The following is a 23,068-nucleotide window of genomic DNA, read 5'->3' on the forward strand; positions in this document are numbered from 1 at the left end:
TCAAGTAGAGCCAGAAGAACATACCCTGTTCACTATATCATTGTTCGTTTTATTAACTCCACCAGCAATAGAAATAGCTAGGTAGCCTACTTGAGTTCCTTTTTAAATATATAAACTAATACATGATCAAAATCTAAGGGACATACGCAGGTAGAAAACCTGCTCTGTTGTTTGTTTGGAATACTTTGTATATTTATATAGAGTGGGAAAATCATGATTATAAGGGCATTTCAAAAATGTTTAGCTTTAAAAAATATGCAATCGATTTTTTTGACAATATTGAATAGGTGTTACCTAATTCAGCAGTTGTATAATACAGGTTACATTTTGACCCTCTTTTGTCATCACTCAGCTGTTGACTCGTCTTTTTTAAGGCCATACCTCAGACTTTCAGTTTTTAAAACAAAAAATAGAAAACCTGAGACTTTGAAAGCAGACAGGGTCAATTTCCCTTATCAGTGCAATATGTGCTGTTTTAGCACTATAGCCATCTTCCAACTAAATCCTAATTTTGAGGCAGAGATTGAGAGGGAGAAGAGTAGAGAGGGGCTCGGTGCAAGTCCCTGCAGGCACCCTGAGCTTATGTTCAATGGGGCTAGGGCCAGCGTGTATAACTCATGTTCTGCTCAAATGCATGGGTGTTGCCATGTATCAACTTCAAAGGTAGGCTATAGCTGGAATAAGGCTTTGTTGTATGCAACGCGGCCTGTCTGTCAACATCTAGTCCACATTTAGAGATCCTTATTTTTAGGGACACATGTGATAAGTAAGATAGGAAGTGCATTTTGCAGTAAAATATGTTTACACTACCTTTATTTATTTATTAAACAAGACATGAAAAACGAATGAAACAAACATGGTATTTCTCTGGTCTACCCATACTATGGTTCAAGGCTCTACCTCGGGTTGAGATCAAAGAAAGGTTTAGTCAATCTTTAATCCTCCACTTAATGTAACCAGCAGATGTCGCTCTTGTTATATCCTATTTTAAACCGTCTATGCAACAGTATCCCACTGCATTCTGCCTGGCAGGGAGTTCGCTTGTATAATGCTTATTTTTGTATACAAACTTTATACAGCCAGTCTATGATATGAACCTTGTCCTACAGATTTAATTTCTAGAATCACCTACATTTTTGGTGTATGAGTTTCTTGTAGGAAGTTTGACTTGACTGTATTTACAATGGGTCAGTGAATGCTCCAAATCTTCCTCTCGCGAGAAATCTCTACGTTGAACATCATGTAGCCTACGTGGCTTCACAGCTGAGGCCTGGCAGGGTTTGTTTACAGAGAGGTGGATGTACTGTTTGTAGATTGAAAACCTGAACGTGGAGTACATGCTGTGTATTCTTTAAGTTTAGCTGTTCTCGAAAAAGCATTTTATTGACCGGCGACACAGCAGCAGCAGCGGGAGCGGGGCTGTGACGTTTACTTCCTGCTGCAGCTGCTGTAAACAAGCTTTCTGCCGACTCTCCGGTCTGCTGGACTGATATGGCGGAGAGCGGCTCGTCGGTTGAATTTTCCGGCTCTCTGACGAGCTCGAATCTTCCGCCGCCGAGGACCCGTATCTTCAAAATCATCGTGATCGGAGACTCGGGTGTCGGGAAAACCTGCCTCACGTACCGCTTCTGTGCCGGCAAGTTCCCCGAGAAGACCGAGGCCACGATCGGGGTGGACTTCAGGGAGAGGCTGGTGGAGATTGACGGAGAGAAAATCAAGGTGTGCCTGCCAGCAGACACGGGACCCTGTTAAGAAAAAAATTAGAAACGGACCAGATGCAGACCATCACTCTGGGTGTCTGTTGATGTGGAGACTATAGTCATGTACATCTCATCAAATATGTAGCTTACGTATACAGGAAGAGCAGAAACTATCCATAACAATTTGAGTAAGAGGTTATCAGCCCGTAGATATGTCAGTTGGTCTAACTATAGGAATATAGTGTTATAAATCATTATTTTCTCAGGAGAACATTGGATACAACGTAATTGATCCAGTGTTCCCATGCTGGAGATTGTCCTGATTTCCAGGTTTTAAGTATATTGTTGCTGCAGTGCTTGCAAGCATTAGAAAGACTTCTCATGGTTAGTGAGAGGACATCATCCAGTATCCAAACTGAAAACTCAAGGGGAAAGCAGCAGTAATTCCACTCACTGGTTGCATTGACTAACTGACTAAGACACAGCGGACACACAGGGCCTTTCCCAAGGCCGGATTAATACCTCCAGGGGCCCCTGGGCACTGAGAGCTCAGGGCCCCTCAACCCACGTAACAACACGCCTAGCGAACATGACCAATATTTTACATTTTCATTCCATTCGCACACCTATTTGTCAAAAGCAGGGACGCAGCTACATAGTTCAACCAAAGTAGGTCTAGCCTTTTGCCCTTTCAGTCAAACATCACAAGACAATGATACAATGGATAAGAGCTAGGTAATATCACTCAAAACCTCAGAGCAGCACCCCACTTCAAATGCCAACATATGACTGGCTGGCTGTACAAGTCCACAAGGAGTTCTGTTTGTCACAAACATCGAGAGTTACAAAAGTAAAGTGTGTGTGTGTGTGTGTGTGTGTGTGTGTGTGTGTGTGTGTGTGTGTGTGTGTGTGTGTGTGTGTGTGGTGTGTGTGTGTGTGTGTGTGTGTGTGTGTGTGTGTGTGTGTGTGTGTGTGTGTGTGTGTGTGTGTGTGTGTGTGTGTGTGTGTGTGTGTGTGTGTGTGTGTGTGTGTGTGTGTGTGTGTGTGTGTGTGTGTGTGTGTGTGTGTGTGTGTGTGTGTGTGTGTGTGTGTGTGTGTGTGTGTGTGTGTGTTTCGCCCTTTTCGTCACTGTTCCTTGTGGTTGCTGGCCTAATTCATCACGTTTAGCTTTTTTGAAAAAGCTATTTATTGTTGGGAAATGTTTTAAAGCAGCCGCCACTCTCTCTTCCTTCCTTTCTTTCCTTCCGCCGCCCCGCTGGGCGTTCGGCTGCTACCGGCACCATCCCTTCAGCTCGTGACACAATGTCAGTGTGACATGATGAGTGAAGGTGGGGTTGTGATTCGGCTATAGACTGCTGCCGCGTAGTAATAAAGTTGAGCGCATACATAGTGAGACGTACGGTACAGAGACAGTTTAGAACATATATAAATTTGACCCTCTAGAAAAGCCGAGTTATTTATTGCGAGTGAGTTTAATTTAAAACAATGTATGAGGAGTGAGGTAGTGCCAAAAAATAAATAGTTTTTCTCTTCTCACTGAGGGTCCTCTCTTGCTCAAGGGCCCCTGGGCACGTGCCCATTGTGCCCATATGGTTAATCTGGCCTTTACTATTTCCCAGTTTGGACATTCATGAGTCCTCTCCTTGTGTCTTAGTCCCCACGAGAGAGATGTGAGCCTATGAAGCGAGGAAGAGACTTGAGGAGAGAGGAGTCTAGACAACATCCTCTCCTGCAGCCCTACACCAGGGGTATTTAACTCAAATTCAACGAGGTCCAGTTAGAGAAAATGTCCCCATGCAAAGGTCCGGAACATCAAAATGTCTAACTTGCTTCATGAATTAGTGTGATATATATTGAAGTAGCTGTAGCTTTATCAACGTCTGCATGTAATCAACAACTGACTGCCAAATAAAGAAAGTACAATTCAAAAACAACAATATTTATTGTCAATTAACATTGAACTATACAGATATACAGTAAATACTGTGGATATGTGTAATGTTCCCCTCGGGCTGCATTTAAAAATAAAATAGAGAAAATAAATAAAATAGCTTTTGAAAATATGTGCATCTTAAAAGTGCTTAATTTTAGATAAATAAAATAAAGTGTAGCAGCAGCTTGAGTTTCCCTTTTTCTTTGTTAACCGTTTCACATCATGACTTAACTGTTTCAGCCGATTATAGAACAATATCAGTCTTTACACATCATAACAATTGAACCGTTTTAAAGTTTCTCATTCTTTCCCTCTTATATTGCAGTCCCTCACTCACTTTGTTCTGTTCAGTGCGAGGATTGAGCGGGAGATTGTCCTGCCAGGAGTTTAAATCTGGGCTGAAATGGTGTCAGGGCCATTCTCACACACATGCAGGTTAGCCTCGGTTAGCCTGCCCTGGAACGATATTTAGTTTTAATTTTGATCCTGGTGGACTGATCATATTGGGCTCTGAGACTGCTTATTTGTTGTGACCTCAGTTCTGACTTGAGAGGGAATGTTTGGTCAAACACTTAGTGTTTTGTCTCATAGTGGCGTTTTGGCGCTTTTAATGAGCGCCACGGTCTCTGAACAAATGAGACACACTGGTTCTGTGCTCCCAGTGGGCAGGATGGACATGAATGAGTCCACTCAGGGTTAAAAGCTCTGTTCTCACTGTCCACTTTCCTCTTCTTGGAGAGCGCAATGTGTAATTATGTGTCTCTCCCTGTCTGCCGCTAACACGCCTGTTCACTCTCCTCTCCGCTTCTCTCCCTGTATCGCTAATTATTCTCTTCACTCACTGTCCTCTCCGCTTCTCTCTGCCGCGCTCTCGTCTCTTCTTCTGTGTTTCTCTCCCTGTATCGCGCTCTCGTCTCTTCTTCTGTGTTTCTCTCCCTGTATCGCTCACTCGTCTCTTTCGCCCCCTGTCGGCCGCGGTTAAAATAGAATCGCCCCGTCAACATTTAAATCCCCTCTTAATGTATTGATTATATGTCCGGGTCCGTATAGGTCGGCGTCTGGGTCCAGATCCGGACCGCGGTCCGCCTGTTACTGAACTATGCCCTACACACACCTACAGCCCTACACACACCTAAAGGCCTATACTCACATATACACAGCCCCTGCACACACATACAGCCCCCTTCCCATACACCCACAGCCCCGACACACACCTAAAGGCCTATACTCACATATACACAGCACACACAGACACACACACACACACACCCATACGAGCATATACACACACAACACACACCTACAGCCATTACACATACTGACAGTCCCTACACACATACCTTATGCCACTACACGCACACTTACAGCCCCTACATACACACACACATACACCTAAAAGCTATATACACCTACATCCCTCCCACACACACATCTGGACCCCCTCCACACATCCACAGCCCCTACACACACATCTGGACCCCCTCCACACATCCACAGCCCCTACACACACATCTGGACCCCCTCCACACATCCACAGCCCCTACACACACATCTGGACCCACTCCAGACATCCACAGCCCCTACACACACATCTGGACCCCCTCCACATATCCACACACACATCTGGACCCCCTCCACACACATCTGGACCCCTACACACGTCCACAGCCCCTACACACACATCTGGACCCCCTCCACACGTCCACAGCCCCTACACACACGGAGGCTTGTAAACACGTAAAGTCTGACAATAAGATGGAGAAGGGTTCTCTGTGAGACACTGCCGGCCCTGTCCATGGTGCTGAATCAGCTTTTGATTTTCTTTGTGTGAAGTTTCCTAAATGATTGAACAAATGCAACATTGTGGCTCTATTACGTGTTTTCAATAGTTTCTGGACAACAATGGAGCTCTGTTCTTATTGGAATTCATTTCATTCGTGATTCGGGTGCTTTTAGGATTTGATTAATTTCCAAACTGTCCTCCTGCAGATCCAGCTATGGGACACTGCGGGCCAGGAGCGCTTCAGGAAGTCCATGGTGCAGCACTACTACCGCAACGTGCACGCCGTGGTCTTCGTTTACGATGTCACCAACGGCACCAGCTTCCGCAGCCTGCCGGCCTGGATAGAGGAGTGTAAGCAGCACGCTCTGGGCTCTGAGGTACCCAGGATTCTTGTGGGGAACAAGTGTGACCTCCAAGACTCGGTCCAGGTGGGTACAGACGTGGCGCAGCAGTTTGCAGACACCCACTCCATGCCCCTGTTCGAGACGTCCGCGAAAAACCCAAACAGCCAGGGAGACAGAGGAAACAGTGACCATGTGGAGGCTATTTTTCTGACGGTGGCACACAAGCTCAAGTCTCAGAAGCCCCTGGTACTGAGCCAGCCCCCTGTGGGGTCAGGGGGCACCATCAACCTGAGCAAGGGGGGGACAGAAGGGGGAGAGGGAGCGAGGAGCTGGGGTTGCAGCGGCGGATGCTGAGGGAGAACTTCAGGGCTGCACTACACCATGAAGCTTGCATCGAGTCGAGGTCTATAAAGGGAGAATGGATGCTGCACAATCAGAACACACACACACACACACACCTCATATAGAAGAGGATCATTTATTCGCATGCCTGTGAGTTATTTTATACATGCTTTTCAGTGTTTACAGTTTGATTGTTTTGGAGTCGTGTTCATTGGAGTGATTTTATTTTGTAGGGATGTGAAGTGTGTAATTAGATTTCAAAATGAAATCAATGTCATGCTTATGAGTAACAGAAAGTGCAATGAACACTAAGTTAGAAAATGCAACACTTGCCCAATTCCACATGATGGAAATAAAACATGTCCAGTATTCTATCCGAATACTGACTTCTCTCTACATTCCAATAATCTTCTGTTTGCATATTTATGGATAGTCAAAGCACGATCTCAACCCTCTGTTGATTACTACGCTGGTGTATTATAAGATTCTATACGTTAAGGTGAGCAAGGTTTGAATGACAGGTGTTCCTAAACATCGGTGTGATTGGGCCATTTCGTTATTGAGAGAGCTGTAACTGGCTACTGCTAGCCCTGGTGGCTACAGTGTTAGCTCCATAGCTAGTCATGGGCTGCGTCTCACTTCGGTTATTTCTCATTTCCTCGCTCCTCGGTCTCAGTATCACCGGAAGTTGATTTGTCTGCACCATCTTGAGTAGCGTCCCAGTGGCCTTTGTCACAGATGATACATATGTTTATGTCGGTAAATGTGTGTTAGCGAAAATAACGGGGACGATCAGCTGTGCGGCGTCATCACAAACGGACGTCGCTTCACGTGACGCTCCGGAGGAAAGGACGTCCCATTGCTCTTAAAACTCATTTCCTTGCGTCTCTCCATGCTTCCCTGGTGAGAGGGACTAAACGCAGGGAAACGACGAAAGTGAGGGACGCAATGATTTCATTTAACCGAAGTGAGATGCAGCCTTGGTCATTGTAACAGTTAAGGTGAATCCTTAAAATCCTATCTGTATAACAGGGAGGAGGAAGTGTCACCACAAATTGTCTGAAAGAGTCACGAAAAGGGAAGCTGTTAAGATCATGGAAATGAAATGAAGAGAATGTGATGATTTGCCTGTTCCCTCTTGTTTATGAATGCTTTGAAAGAGAGTGGTGCAGGAATGACTCCAAAAACCTGGAAATGAGTTAGCAGTTCCAGTTGCCTCATCCCAAAGATAACGATTTTTTAACGTGTTTGTTGGCAGAAGCCTGAAATGAGGTCTGTGGTTAACACAAGCTTAAGAGATATTCACATTTGTTCGTTTTTTAGGCCTAGCATTAGCTTTTTACTTATACTTAAAAATATGAGATAATCCTGTTGAACAAAACGTGTTATAAAAGTGTGTTTGCCAAATATCTGATTTTCTAAAATATTCCAAAATCCAATCGAATAATCCCATTGCTTTTTGCGAAGGAGCCCTTGCTTACTTCCAGGTGGGCCTATACAAATACATAATCACTGCAGCACTGTTTAGCTAGATTATCAAACAAGACTAAAGTACTGTGTAGGCTAGTGAATCAAACACATACCTCTTACAGTGTAAAAGAAGCCTACACCCACTATGGCTCCCGTATGCTAGCTTGTGATAAACTATTCAGCTTTGTATGATAAACGCGGACACCATTGAATCCTTCACAAGCCAAGATGCACCACAAGTTGGGCTCCATGTCATGATTGTTTGGATGTATGTTGTGGCCCCAGCTGGTCCTGTGGCCCCTCTTCTGATCACGCAGTCACATGACCTCTCAGGACTCTCAACGACCCTCTCTGCGGTGGAGGACATCACGTGGGTCTTTTTCTTAGCTTCGGGTGTTGCTTCTGTTCTTCAAGTGACCTTTGTTTTATGAATGCTATCATTTCATTTGCCTTCTCTTCACTTCAGCCATCAACAACAAATACTGTATTTCTCATTGGAGTGACAGAATGCTATGTGCACACTGTGAGTAATGAATTAATCTATCCAGGACAGGTAGTTGCAATGGTGTTAACGTGTGTAACCCTGCAATAAACTACCCTGGACATTTCAAAATGTGGTCATGTGTTCATTAGGGTTTTATTTATTAAATACACATACAAAAGAATGTATACATTGAGAAGATATCTCACTTTCACACAGCACACAGGGAATTAGGCGTTTCAGGCTGGACATTTTATATATACAGATATTCAACTTGGCAAGATTAAATGAGTTTGGCTCCAGAAATGTTAGTTTAGTCAAAAAGGAAATAAAGACTGTAGTCTAATCAGGGGTTTACAACATTCCAATATGACATCTTCAGTTGAGTCTTTAAATTCCCATAATCCACAAATAATTATTGTGAAGCTCAATTTTAAAAACATATATACATAACCAGCCCCTCCTCTCTGAGATGGAGACACACAGGACCAGGCTATGTAGTGTGGGGGTGTCAGGTCAGTCTGCTGTAAGGAGGCACTTTGGAGGGCCCCTCCTCATCCTCTGTTGGGCCCCGATCAGGGAGCGGAGCAGGAGAGTTGAACAGCCTGTCGTCTGCCCCTGCTGGATAGAAGCACACCATCACTCACTGCTGAGAGCAGAGGGTTCCTTTAAAGAGGCCCTATTCTGCTTTTGGGGTTTCCCTTTTTTCATGCCTCCATTGGACTCTTGTTTACTTCAGTAACATAATGACATCACTGGCCAGCGCCTAAGCAGCTGACCAATCACAACAGAGCCGGCCAGCTAACCAATCAGAGCAGACTGGGCTCTGGTTTCAGACAGAGGGTGAAAAGAGGTGCTGCAGCACAGGTAGTATGAGAAAAACAAAGCTTTTTGAACATTAAAGCATGGAGACATGTAGAGACACTACATACTGATATACACCTGAACATCAGCAGGAGAGGACTCTTTAAAGTAGAGACACTACATACTGATATACACCTGAACATCAGCAGGAGAGGACTCTTTAAAGTAGAGACACTACATACTGATATACACCTGAACATCAGCAGGAGAGGACTCTTTAAAGTAGAGACACTACATACTGATATACACCTGAACATCAGCAGGAGAGGACTCTTTAAAGTAGAGACACTACATACTGATATACACCTGAACATCAGCAGGAGAGGACTCTTTAAAGTAGAGACACTACATACTGATATACACCTGAACATCAGCAGGAGAGGACTCTTTAAAGTAGAGGCACTACATACTGATATACACCTGAACATCAGCAGGAGAGGACTCTTTAAAGTAGAGACACTACATACTGATATACACCTGAACATCAGCAGGAGAGGACTCTTTAAAGTAGAGACACTACATACTGATATACACCTGTACATCAGCAGGAGAGGACTCTTTAAAGTAGAGACACTACATACTGATATACACCTGAACATCAGCAGGAGAGGACTCTTTAAAGTAGAGGCACTTACTACTGATATGAACCTGGAATTAGCAGAACAGGGCCCCTTTAAAAACAACATTCATTAATAGTTCTTACTTTGCCATCTACAAGCCATCTCTGTGTCCCCAGGGTCACACTGAGGAACCAGCGTCTCCTGCAAGAAAGAAAGACAGACTTTTAATTGGAGGGGGGAAAAGGCTTTTTTCTGAGAATGGAAAGTGATACGTTAAAAGGCATCCAAATGGGATTCCTTATCTGACAGCAATATAAATTGGTGCAGGCAGGCATACAGTATTTGTCTAGGCAGAACTGGAAGTTTTTTTCAGAAATACATACGCAAAACAGTGACTAGTTTTTAGCTTGTTCAACCAATTCAGGGGGTTCATTGTAGCTTTATTAGCTAACCAGCTACAGCTGAAACAAGCTGCCAGCAACTGTTTACATTTTAGATGATATAATCAGGGGTGCACATAACTTTTTTGCCCTGGTTCTCAAAGGAGCACCTGGAGATGTTGCTTGGTGCTCATCCTTAAAATGAAATAAACTGTAACTTTTGAGGGGGTCTTGACTTTATATGCCAGACACACGGCACTGAACACAAATGCAGAGGTGAACACAGAACACACATGCAGAGGTGAACACAGAACACACATGCAGAGGTGAACACAAGACAACATTAGCACGACCAGTAATCCTACAAGCTGTCATCACTACCCTCCTCACTGTTCTCCTCACTGTCTTCCTCTCTGTCAGACATGGTAGCTGATGATGTAGGCCTACTACTTTCTCTCTGGTTGAGTCTGCGATTAGCTGCTTGCATCCACAAGTCAACAGCTGGGTTTGGGTCGAAAGTCTCTGTTGTCATCTTAGACAAGTGGATGTAATCCAATAAGTATGTGAACATAACCAATAACCTACCATAGCCAATAACAAATGAATGTAACTTATTTTATTTGTGTTGTTCATTCATATCTTATTTTACCTTAACATTTATTTATGCATTTTTTTTTATCTCTCCAGTTTTAAAGGATATTTTTGGTTACTGTCCTATAGTATACATTGGAATGATTTCAAACCTGTTTATCCCAATAATTATAAAGGAGTGCCTTGGAAATATGTGTTTACATAAATTGTGATCAAACCGTTTGAACTTAGACTAAAGTGAACTATCTAAACACTCAGAGTTCTTTACCTCACTGAGCTGTAGTTATCAGCCTCTCAGTCTGACTGGAGAGGACTCTCCCTCCACATTATTGTAGAAACATCTTCTTCTTATATCCGTTAATGCAGCTAGCACCAGATTCTAATAACAACAGCGCTGGTACCGGTGCACCCTCCCTCTCTCCCTCGCTCACTCGCATTTTGGCTGTGAGCTGCGGGCGCCAGATAAGCCAACATCCCCCATTTTCATCACTTACAGCGGCCATCATACAGGGCAAATGAAACGTGTAACCGGGGGGAAAAGGGTGTTACATTTACTTAATTGTGAATATCGTTACATCAAGGCCGAAATTTAGGATGAGCCCCAACGGTCAAAAAGGCTTTTTTCCGTCCCAGAGCTGTCAGCGCAGCGCCTCCACAGATCTGGCGCCCTAGGCGAACATCTATTACGCCAGTGCTACGGGCCGGCCCTGAGTTCATATCATAGGTTCATATGCAACTCGCAAATATATCTCTCTCTCTCTTCTCTTTCCTCTCTCTCCCTCTCTCTCTCTCTCTCTCAATGTTGGTACGCAAATGCGCCTTTTTTCAAATGACACGGTGCTCTTTTTTTGGCGGAGGTGCGCATGCGCACCTGCGCACCAGTTATGTGCAGCCCTGGATATAATGGACAATTTCAGGCTAGAACTGAGAAGCTGCTCTGGTCTATCTCTGTCTGAAACCAAGGATGTTTGGAGATACATGTGCCACCATGGTCAATGGAAACAGCGTAAGTATTGTGAGATCAGAAATCTTGCAACAGTCACTCAGTTTAAAAGGGATGTGTGATGATTGTTCTTCCTACCAGTCCGGTTCTGGCATCATAGCAGCGGCAGCCTGGAAGACTCCGGCATCCCACATAGGCGATGAGAGCGGAGAGAGCCATGCTGATGGTGCAGGTCAGCAGGATGGTGGCGTTCGCCCCCTTCACCATCCGATGAAGCACAAACGTCTGAGCGGAGACATACAGTGTAAACATCTTGTAGGTACACTGTCTAATGGCTCTGACACACCAAGCCGAGGGCCGATATCAGACGTCGGCATAGTTTGAGTGGTCGATAAGTTTCGGTCGGCCATGTTTTTTTTAGATGGGCCACACATTATTCGCTAATTCCAACTTCTTTCACCCCGATTCTGCTAAATAAACCACTCTTATAGGCTGTTTATCTTAAGTGAATAAGTGCACTCAGGATGCAAGGAAAACCAACGTGATTAAACGATTAAAGTCAAGGGGAAAAACACAAGTCTCTATCCTCTCATCTGATCGTTCTGATATACTGATATTGTAACAACGACATGTCTGTCTGGAATGCAGCTAAGTGGTAAAGTAATAACTTATCTTGCTACAGTCTGTTTTTCCTTTTTGAAAGCTTTTTGCTGTTATGGAGAGTTATTTCCTTTTATACAGGTTTAGAATGATATGATATTTGGCAGTAGGGGTGCATTCACGTTCAACTTTTTGGACAACAGTCAGCCCCGTCGCAACTAGTTATTTTATGTTGGTTCGGAGTGTCAGGGCCTTTTGGTCACACAAATATTTGAACACACACTTTACCAAACACTGAGATCACCCAAAGGATATATTTTGTGGTAGTGTGCATGTATGCATGTGTGTGTTAACATGCCTTACCACTTTGGGACTGTCGTGGTGGTGGAAGACCTCCTTATCCTCCTCCCCATAAGTGAGTGTCAGACACGAGTAGCCTGATATAAAAGCTGCCGCCACACAGGAGAGGCCGGCTGCTGCCACCATCACACTCACCTGCAGGGACAACATCACAGAGTGCGCACTTTTCTTTTTCATACTGAGAGGGTTGAGTGTACAATAGAGCTAGCCAGATAAACCTGCCCGATTTATATATCTGCCAATATTAGCTTGTTGTAAATATATCGATACTGTTGTACATGCTGGACGATAACTAACAAGAACGGCAGGAGAGAATGGTAAATAGGCTCTACGTTTTAGTCATTTAGAAAGACATTTTAAAAGTTGGCCCACTAAACAGCACTGGCAATCTATAGATCAATACATCCATTCAATGATCTACCCTGCTACACTTCCGACACAACCAAGATAGCTCAAGATGATGAATATAGTAACCAGGTTAGCCTTCATGTTAGCAACAACAGAGCCCATGCTTACTTTAGGTGGACCAGCTATTCTCATACAACACAAGGTCTAGTCTAGATGTAATGTAATTTTAATGTATGGAAGAGCTCAGTAAATAAATGACAACTTATTTTCGGGAGTTTATATAAATGTATCTGTAACTGCATCGATCTGTGCACACATTTTTCCAAATAATATAACAGGTAGGTGATCACAATGCTGAAAATGATACTTGAAAAATAAATAGAGGGTTTTATGAGATTATACATTTAGTGGCCAGTCTCAGCTTTCCTTGAAAAAGTTCACATACATAGAAAACAAGGGTGAAGGAACCCTCTCGGTCAGTGTATGTCTTGGTCATTGGATTTTGTTTTCACAAATGGATATAAAAATTTAAAAAAAGACGACTGGATATTTAATTTTCGTTTTAAAATTGAAAAAACTAAATTGAAATACAAGGCGTTTCTCTTTATCATGGTCAACACGGGATTTACTAAACTTAAAAAACGGGATGATTTTCATGTTTTACTTCTCAAAACAAAACATAAAATCACTAGAAAATAGAAACAAAAAAAACTAGTTTTTTCATATTCTGCGACCAGAAGTTACCTTACAAAAATAAGAGCGCAGATGAGGTCAGAATCTGAATCTGTGTATCTACCGTCCAATTGTTTTTCTTTATTAAACAAGTAAACGGAAGAGCGTCTGAGAGACGTTTTTGCTTTTTGCCTTACTAAATGGTCTAATGGTCATTGGAGCGAGGTGAAACTCACGGAAGTGATTTCAAAACAAAAGCACTCGTGTGCTTGGAACGGTGATACTATTATAAACAAGGGGAAACAATGTGAATTTAGCGATCACAACGAAAACGGCCAAGACATATATTGAGCCCAGAAAATGAATGTTATTAAGGGCTGTATTTATAATAGGCCTATGTCAAAAATGGACATTGTTAGGAGATTTAAACTACAGCGATTCTGCACTGCGGTCACTCAGCCGTCTCTCGAGTTTGTTTTTTCAATTCAGATGCTCTTCATTTTTTGTCCTGCTATATTTGATGATCGATGGCGATACAAATATTTGTTATCATAAGTTCTTAATAAAACTAACACTGTTGGACTCTGTACTAGTTTGACTGCTACTAGAAATAAAATGAAGTACTTTTACTGTGTACTTTGTGAGTAATCCTCTGTCAAAAGCTGCGTTCACACCGCAGTACTTTTCCCCCTTTAGTTCCGATATAGTTCCGAAATGTGGCGTTCACACCAAAAAGAGCCGGAACTAAAATTAGTTAATCAGAACTTTTCCAAAAAGGTTCCTATGTCTGATTGGCTGGGCGGAATGCAAACCACGCCCTGTCAAACTCCCAAAAAGTGTTGTGAAGCCGCCATTTTATTATCCTCGCATTAGCATTATTAGCATTAGCCCAGCACAGAAACGCAGAGACTAACTTATGGCAACACAAAAGAAAACATGGGAACGGTGGAGATGAGGAGGTGTCGGCGTTCTGGCGATTTACTCGGAAGGCTTCAGTAGAAGCTGCTGGGAGTCCCAGCAGCTTCTACTGAAGCCAGTCCCCAACTCCGTGAAGTTGTTTGCGGCCTGCCAGTAAACCCAAAGCAGAAGAAGAAGAAGTGACGTCAGCGGCTTCATTTGCCTAATCCTTCCCCAGGAACTTATTCCGGTGTGACGCGATCTGTATTTAGTTCATGAGAACTAAAGAGTTATCTCTTTGTGGGAAAAGTACTGCGGTGTGAATGCGCCTATGTTTTGTATGGCCCTACCAGTGGCGTAGCCAGGAATGATTGTGTGGGTGGGCCTGGAGAAATGTAGGTGGGCCAGGGGGAGACTTATTAAGCGTGGGGTATGAGCTGAAAATTCATTAACGATTTTTTATTTATTTTTTATGCACCAATTAAACATAAGCATAAGCCTAAACTAGCAGTGAAAACAAAAACATAGGCACGGCGGCCTCAGAATGTGTAAAACTGACATCCACATGACTGGCTCGGCGGTCACAGGTTGTTTATCCTTGACAGTCGCACGGTGGGCACACACTGAGTGTTTTCATATTCAGCACATGTGTACACGCTTCACTGCAGACCTCAAGAAGAAATAAGACTTTCATTCACTCATGGCAAAACTTACTTTACTTGCTAATTTACTCACGGTAAAAAAATACACTCCCTATTCCATTGTCATGAAGGTGGAATCTAACTATATCCAGAATAAGTTTGATTGGATCCAGGCTATAGAAACATGCTGTAAAGTTGGGGGGGGGGGGGGGGGGTCTATGGAAATTGCTCCTTTCTGCATCCACCCCCTGTCGGCCACTAGATGAACTGCAGTTTGTGGCACTTCCTTCTGGGCTTGTCAGGAACTCAAAATCGCTATGACTGCTGATTGGCTGTGGGTGGGCCAGACGTGCATGTGGGTGGGCCCAGGCACAGCTACGCCACTGGGCCCTACAATATATTTTTCCAACATAGCATAATAGGTCCACTTTAAAGAAAAACAAATGGACCGTAGATACACGGATTGACCGTCCTCATCTGCGCTCTTATTTTGTAAGGTAACTTCCGGTAGCAGAATATGAAAAAAACTGTAGTTTTTTTGTTTCTGTTTTCTAGTGATTTTATTTTTTGTTTTGAGAAGTAAAAAATGAAAATCATCCCGTTTTTTAAGTTGAGTAAATCCCTTTTTGACCATGATAAAGAAAAACGCCGTGTATTTCAATGTTGGTTTTTAAATTTTAAAACTATATATCTACTAAATCCAGTCGTTTTTTGTTTTTTAATATCCATTTGTGAAAAGAAAATCCAATGACTAAAACATACACTGACCCCTCTCACTTACCAGCACTGAGTTTTTCTTTTGGGAGGCGAACAGTGCCAGGACACCCGGAGAGCCCAGGATCTGTGCAGGAAGACTTGCAGTCTGAATAAACTGACAGGAACAAAGGCAAAGACCAGCAGCTCCAATCTCTTAGCTGAGGTTCACCTCATTATAATATTCAGGACATTTAGAGCAGACTGTAAAGTGGCGGACTGACATGTGTAAAAGATGTAACGTCATGATGAAAGTGAAGTTTACACAGGCTGCAGTGCTGCTTGAATAACTGCTAAAGAGTGTGTAATGATAGAGGATCCATATCTCACCAGTCCTCCCCACACCGGGGCCCTGGTGCCGCTCAGCTGGGTGTACTTTCGGGAAATAGCGTCCATGAAGCCACACACCACACAAAGACCCGCACAGGCGATCTGCAGGATACCGAGGACCAGAACGCTCTTCTGGTTGAAAATGAAATACCTGAACCGGTCCATCTCCAGGTTCGAACCCCAGAAGGGGGAACTTAGCTCGGTGTACTTTTCCCCGGTTAGGACAACGGATTCACCTAAATCACGTTTTCTTCCCGGAAAGGAGCACTTGTTTCCAGCTGCGGTGAGTTCCGGCTGCCGCTCAGCAGGTAGGAAGTTGGTTTCTCATTAACCTGCTGACCAGCAGCAGCAGGTGGAGAGAGGGATCTGTTGCCCAGAGTTTAGACTTGCAGGCCATGTCGGGCTCTACGAGGTTTAAACTGACTTTTAGACAAAAACTAACTAATTATCGGATTTGTGAGAAATAAGTTCTCATTCAAAACCTAGTTCTATATGTGGCCTGTAGAATGGGTAACATTACTTTGGTTTACGTGACATGTAAATTCCAGTTTCTTACCTGCAGATATCGGTACTGTGCTTTAAGGGATTACCTTTATACAGTCTATGGGGATTACATAATAAATATTAGGTTAAAGCCTTTATATTTGTATGTAGACTATGGTTAAAGCAATTCATCTGTGCAAGGCCTCATTTAAAACCGAAAGAAGGCGTAAAACACTTCTATGCAAACTTTGGGATGTATAACAAACTTGACAGCAGAAGCTGCACTTTGTACTCTGTGAAACTGGAGAAATGTGAAACTGCGCAACCAGTAGCGGAAAGATGAAAGGAGATCAAATGGGGGAAAGATCAACGATGTGAAATAAATGTAAATATTACCTTCACATATTTCATTTAAAGATTTAACAAAAGAAAAAACTAAATCGAATAAGAGCCAATTTTACAATAAATAAACAAACAAACACCTGTTTCACTTGCACTCCAATTAGTGCTCACAGAAGCATATTATATGTACTATAACTATTGAAAAGCACTTTCATTTTATGAAATGAATACCAATTGAGATGACCAGTATGACGGTATGGGTGGACGCAAAGTCTACCCATGTGCAGCCTCGAAATTTCCCCCAAACCAAGGACGCGGCCTCGGTGGAATTCCAAGTATGCTGGACATTGGAACAGTCCTTCGACGTAGCATCCTTGAAATATTGGCTTGGAAGCCAGAATCCTCGAGATTGAGAAACGGCCAGGGTGTTTCTCAATGTCGAGGAAGGCTGCTCCAGAGCCACTATTTCAAGCATACTACGTTATCGAGTCCCGCCGAAGGACTGTTCCAATGTCCAGCATACTTGGAATTCTACCGAGCCCGGCGTACTTCGTAGCGAGAAATTTCGAGGCTGCACATGTGTAGACTCCGCGGTCTTAAAATCCCCACAATGCTTTGCGCATGGACCAATTTCCCCAAATCTGTGGCGGAAAATGTAAGGCGGGGCCTCTCATATGATGCACACCTGCACACTTGCTAGCCTGTTCCACTCTTCGTTTTCTGAATGCCAGGAAGTATTCTTGCCTCGCTTCTGAAGCAAGTGACTCGGAAGACATGTGCTACCAACCAAGCGTACTCGACATTGAGAAACACCCACTAACTGGAAAAACCAGGTTGAATATACTTGTCTTCTCTATAGAGAGGCGAAGTCCCTCCCCTTCCGGGAGCCTCCATGGGACCCCGGAAGCGGAAAATTATACATTGAAGTCAATGGAAAGAGAAAGGTTATCTTTTGATCCCGTTTGAATTGTGCCACGAATGACACATATGATGTTTGTCAATTTAAAAGAACATTTTGCAAGTCAAAAAAATTTAAATGTGTCGTAAAACTGTGAAGTTACACATTTTTTTAGTGTGAAACCGCTCAGTGAACTACAGGTCTCTGGTCTCGCACAATACGCGTCACCATCACAAAGACGGCCGTCACGTTAGCAAATTTCACCTGTTTCTTTCAGAATGAGGCGAAAAGTATAAAACGAGGTGAACATCACTACAAGTCTGGGCATGTTGAGAGCTGTACATACACGAAAGGGGAGTTAGTCGGTTCTGTAAGAGCAGCGGGACCGGCTTTACAAGGTTTCGGTGAGTAATATGAGTATGTGTAACGTTAATGTCAGCTAGCTAACAAGGTACACTAACGTGTTTTGTTTTAGTAACTAGTTTTCTCCTTAAGAACTTCGTGGTCTCTGTGTATGCTGTGGATAACATTAGTGTTCACAAGAACAAGGTACACTCCCGTGTTTTGTTTGAGTTGCTCTTCAGATTGAAGCGGACAGTTTTATATCGACTATAGCTACTGTATGTGTGATCTCCTTTTACATCTCGTTGTGTCATTTGAGTTTATTTGCTGTGTGTAGATTCAAGGATGTTGGTTATCTAGGCACAGCTGTGTGTGACTCCCTCTGGTACACTGGTATGTGTTTTCCTAATGTAGAGAGCATTGATTAATTAATAAACTACACACTGAATCTAGATCCTGACCAAATCATTTTTTATTGTTGATCAAATGTTTTTCAAAAATGTATTCATACACATTTAGAAAAATACAATGTACAATCACAACCAATATAACACAAATTACAAAAAATACAGAAAAAACAAACAATAACAACAGACAAGAGGACAAAACTATGGAAAAACAAACCCTTCCACCCCCAGATCCGGACCATCCTTGTATTATTGCTCAATCTATTATAGCATGCTAACAAATGGTACTTACTTTATTTTTACAGATCTGCATGGGAGACGATGGCGCGATGCAGAGCGCTGTCTGTGATTGTGCACAGGGGATGTACAAATGCAGCCACGCTGCAGCATTGGCAATATTTGCCATGTGGCAGATCAGCTCCACAGATGTTGAGTGCCAGTGGAGGAAGCCTGGCACTTAAAAAGTAGTCCAGTCGGTGTCTCAACTTTACCAACAGCGAGAGGAGACATACAACCCACTGGCCAGAGACATCGCCAACTGTCAACTGGGGTGTTGTAAACGAGGCCGAAGGGGTGAAGGCTTTTGTGGAGGCCTATCAAGTGACAGTGTTCGAATCGAGTCTGGTCTCTTTGGGAGTGAGTCGGGTGTTTTGGGAGCATCACCCGATGGACTTGTGCAGCCATCTGCCCTGCTGGAGGTGAAGTGTCCACACAGCCAGAGGAACATGACCATCACGGAGGCAGTCCAGTTACCATCCTTCTGTCTCCGTGAGGAGGGTGGGTCATATATTCTCAAGGAGAATCACCCATACTGGCACCAGGTCCAAGGGCAGCTGCACATCACAGACCGGAGTCTCTGCTACTTTGTTGTGTGGACCACGAAGGAGGCGATCATCATCCCCATCCCCAAAGACCCTGCATGGCATGGAAATCTCCTCCTCCTGGAAAACTTCTACACCCAGCATATGCTCCCTGTGTTGGCCAGTAGAGAGGAGGACATTTAAATAAACATACTCTTAACACCCTCGGACTCTGCGTTGTGTTTCGTATGTGTGATGGGGTGTTATGCAGAGGGGAGGAAAACAGGACACAGCAGATTGGGATTGTGGTGGAGATGCTGAGCAGTTATTTAATTGTTGCATGTAATTATTATTATACTGCGTGCTTCTTAGTTATTCCATCTTTTGCTGTAACATGGATCTGTATGTAATTCTATATTTACTTGTTATCTACCACACTTCCTTCTACATCATACACCATCATTATACATGATGGTGTATATAGGATATATATATTTGTATACATATCTGTAAATTGTATAATTTTATTTAAACGTCTAGTTGATCTCTCTGTCTATAAACACAAACTGAGTAAGATTGACAAGAAAGTTGACTTTGAAAAATATATATATTCTTTATGAAAATAGTTGACTGTTGTCAAATGAATCCAAATGAAACGTTGGACTGAACTACAACTACGCCTTTAAATCTCTACGGACTGTTTTTCAGTGGGATGGCAAGTTCCTATCTTTAAACATTTATTAGTTTTTTCTCAGAACAGATTTGATTTTCTGAAGTTAATTTAACTTTGCCTACCATGTAAGGTCATCATTAAAAGGTACAATCAATTTGTTTAGGGTTGACTAAAATAATGAAAAACATTCATTTGGATAATTTACTGACAGAATAAGAAACTCAATGATGCTCTACTCACCTGTTCCCTTTTTATAAAATTGAAACAGTTGAAACGATAGATTTTAGTAAACTTAAAAACAACCTTCTCCAAAAGCTATCAAGGAATATACCGAATACTTGTTTTAGAACTTTATTACATATTTTTATATAAATAGTTTGAATGATCCATAATTGACAGAAGCTTGTGTTTACACTGACCAGTTACTCATATATTAATGTCTTTGTAACTTCAGTAAACCACTACCTCACTAATTTCTTTCATTCATCACGGTTCAGTAAACTAAGTGATACATGAACCAGTTTAATCATTATAATAACGTAGGATTGCAACTCTTTGAAACTGTAGGTGGCTCTTAAAAGAGCCGTTGTGTTTGGGTGTGCTGGTCTCAGGTCAGTCTAAGCCCTCTCTCCGCGGATGCGGCGGGCCAGCTGGATGTCCTTGGGCATGATGGTGACCCTCTTTGCTTGGTTCATCTTACTGGGGGGCAGCTACATGGATGTCGGTGCAGTCCACAATCATTGTGCAGTTGAAGGCAGAATGAATTTATTATTGACTCCGAATGAAGCACAACTTCATGTCATACAATACATTGACTATATTTGTAATTGTGTAAAAACATATGAGCATTGATTAGCAAGCAGGACCTGCAGGAACAGAGAATGGTGATGGATGGAGCTGGGAAGAGAGAAGAATAAAGAAAACAGATCAACTTTATTATCGGATATTAAAAATTCAATTTCAAAACAAGTTGCCGCTCCTACAGTTTTCTAGTATGTAAAAATGATTTCACATGACCTATGCAAAATATCACACTCAATACATGTGTGTCTCTGGGGGGTGCATTGTGCCTTTGATGTATATAAATAATATACCATAACCAAATACTATTACGTACAGTGGAAATCAGGTTGCCAGAGCAGGTCAGTGTGCATGTTCCTCAACGTCTCAGCAGTTACAGGTGAGGTAAAGAAAATAAAAGAGAAAAAGGTCAGTAACAACACTTTAAAGTAACAACACTTTGAATAATTATCTCTTCTAACAATTTTCTCTCAGTAAGCACACAACGACTGTCTTTCCAACAAACAGATTGACTCACCCTCACTGTCATCACAATGAAACACGTCCAGAAGAATGTCATGCAAAGCTCCCTGCCTGCCTTCGACTCTCCCTGAACTGCTTCCTTAGCACCCGGTGGAGGGCGCAGTAGGCTACTCTTCAAATGTTTCACAAAATACTTACCATCATGTTTGGTTACTGTTTAACATTTTGGTTTACTTCATGTAATAAAATAATAACTTCATGGTAAGGCTACTAAAAATGACAAGGCTAAGTAATGTAATGCTAACTAACGTGCTCGCTACTCGTCGCTACTAGCTAGGTAGCTAACCATGCACAACATGTATATTACCTATGATATTACCTGATATGTCTGATCCAGCGACTCCTGGTCCTTTCATCAGACGGGAAGCGATAGAACGAGCAAGTGGTATGATCACTTTTGTGATTACAACCTGGTACAAAGCACACAGGGATCTTGTAAAAGTGAACCAACCACTTGGAGCATTATCGCCGGTGACATCACTTACGCGACCCAGAATGGGATTTGGGATTTGTAGTCTTTGTAGTCGCGTATTTTTCATAGTCTTATATTTCAACAGTTTTACGACAAAATGTGACTTTTTTGACATGGAAATGGTTGTTTAAGATTGACAAACATCATATGTGTAGTTCGTGGCACAATTCAAACGGGATCAAAAGATACGTTTTCTCTCTCCATTGAATTCAATGTATAATGTTTCGCTTCCGGGGTCCCATGGACCGGAAGTAGATGGGCGTGACTTCGCCTCTCTATACATGAGAGTAACAAATGCGTCACTTCCGGGCAAAAAGTACGGCTCTGCCCATTTGAATGGCGTTCAATACAAATTCTGAAGTTTTTGCCAATCCGATCAGAAATGTAAGAAAACCGTGGATTTTTGGATCTTCAAAGAGCCCGATTACACAATGGCCAGTCAGGCAAACAATTAAATTAAGCCATTGGAAATCGACGATCGGGCTCGATATATGGTTAAATATAGCAGTAGGCTATCGATTTTCATAGATGAGAGTAACATATAAGTCACTTTACGGCCCCGCCCACTTTTGGGGGAAACAACGCTGTCATTTGAATGGCGATCGAGCCTGAAGCCACAGAGCTCTTCTTTTACTGTCCTTTGTTCTTAAGGCACGGACACACCAGGCCGATTATCGGCGTTGGTGGGCGGCAGGCCGACGATGAGCATCGACACGTCCTACTCAGATTGGTGTGTCCCGCATCGTCGGGTCTTTTCAGCCGGGCCGACGCCTTTTCCGCTGAAAACCGGCTAAAATGATGGTCGTGCTTTTTACAGTACCACGGCTTCCACAGATGACATTTTTGTATGGATTTTTTGTCAAAGCACTTAAGATATTCATTGCTATCGGGATGTTAAGAGCATTCCATGGAATATAACAAAAAGTGTATCTCGAGCCGGTTTCTCTAATGTACCTACCCCACCTTTAAACTCTTAGTTTTGCTTGATTCTGAGAAAGTGTTGCTTTATCTTTATGTCACAAAACTAATCCCATATATTCACAGCAATCATATTCCGTGAAAGAAAATGTGACATTTTTGACAAATAGTCATAATAAGCATTGAAATAAGTGTTCAAATCTTTTACTTTTATAAAAGTCTCGACACATTGTTGTCAAAATATATCATTACAAGCAATCCCATACAAAATCTTACTGATATTTGCAATATATTGGATATGTTCACCTTGTATCTCACAGTTTATCCAATGGTTTAAGCTTCAGAGATGCATTATGTTAAACGCATAACATTAATGCAACACATAGGCCTACATGCTCAAATGTAAACAGTTGAATAA

At 42.6% G+C, this 23,068-nt stretch overlaps 2 protein-coding genes across 4 annotated transcripts; one reads left to right on the forward strand and one right to left on the reverse strand.

Annotated features, from left to right (window-relative positions):
• The first annotated feature begins 1,121 nt into the window (after nt 1-1,121).
• On the forward strand, nt 1,122-8,185 carry rab33ba (RAB33B, member RAS oncogene family a). The gene is made up of 2 exons (XM_034222867.1): nt 1,122-1,719; nt 5,623-8,185. The coding sequence occupies exons 1-2, from the start codon at nt 1,492-1,494 to the stop codon at nt 6,112-6,114; spliced, it is 720 nt and encodes a 239-aa protein (XP_034078758.1). The 5' UTR covers nt 1,122-1,491; the 3' UTR covers nt 6,115-8,185.
• On the reverse strand, nt 8,186-16,304 carry zgc:113425 (uncharacterized protein LOC541425 homolog). Of its 3 annotated transcripts, none has more exons than XM_034222869.1 (6): nt 15,993-16,304; nt 15,691-15,750; nt 12,355-12,486; nt 11,530-11,676; nt 9,621-9,678; nt 8,186-8,674 (listed from the first exon to the last, which is right to left on the reverse strand). In XM_034222869.1, exons 1-6 carry the CDS (start codon nt 16,155-16,157, stop codon nt 8,565-8,567), a joined length of 672 nt encoding a protein of 223 aa, XP_034078760.1. In that variant the 5' UTR covers nt 16,158-16,304; the 3' UTR covers nt 8,186-8,564. The 3 variants fall into 3 exon arrangements, with proteins under 3 accessions (XP_034078760.1, XP_034078759.1, XP_034078761.1); XM_034222868.1 differs by having other exon boundaries at nt 15,691-15,780; XM_034222870.1 differs by lacking the exon at nt 15,691-15,750.
• Between the last annotated feature and the right edge of the window lie 6,764 nt (nt 16,305-23,068).

Source organism: Gymnodraco acuticeps, unplaced genomic scaffold (assembly GCF_902827175.1).
Source record: "Gymnodraco acuticeps unplaced genomic scaffold, fGymAcu1.1, whole genome shotgun sequence".
Classification (NCBI taxonomy): Eukaryota; Metazoa; Chordata; class Actinopteri; order Perciformes; family Bathydraconidae; genus Gymnodraco; species Gymnodraco acuticeps.

Bases quoted from the DNA above. Each gene is read 5' to 3' on its own strand.
- zgc:113425 (XM_034222868.1), bottom strand. From the start codon at position 16,157: ATGGACCGGTTCAGGTATTTCATTTTCAACCAGAAGAGCGTTCTGGTC. The intron at 12,487-15,690 runs GTAAGTGAGAGG...TTGTCCCTGCAG, and splicing joins AAAAGAAAAACTCAGTGCTG to GTGAGTGTGATGGTGGCAGC. The intron at 9,679-11,529 runs GTAGGAAGAACA...TCTTTCTTGCAG, and splicing joins ATGATGCCAGAACCGGACTG to GAGACGCTGGTTCCTCAGTG.
- rab33ba (XM_034222867.1), top strand. From the start codon at position 1,492: ATGGCGGAGAGCGGCTCGTCGGTTGAATTTTCCGGCTCTCTGACGAGC. The intron at 1,720-5,622 runs GTGTGCCTGCCA...GTCCTCCTGCAG, and splicing joins TTGACGGAGAGAAAATCAAG to ATCCAGCTATGGGACACTGC.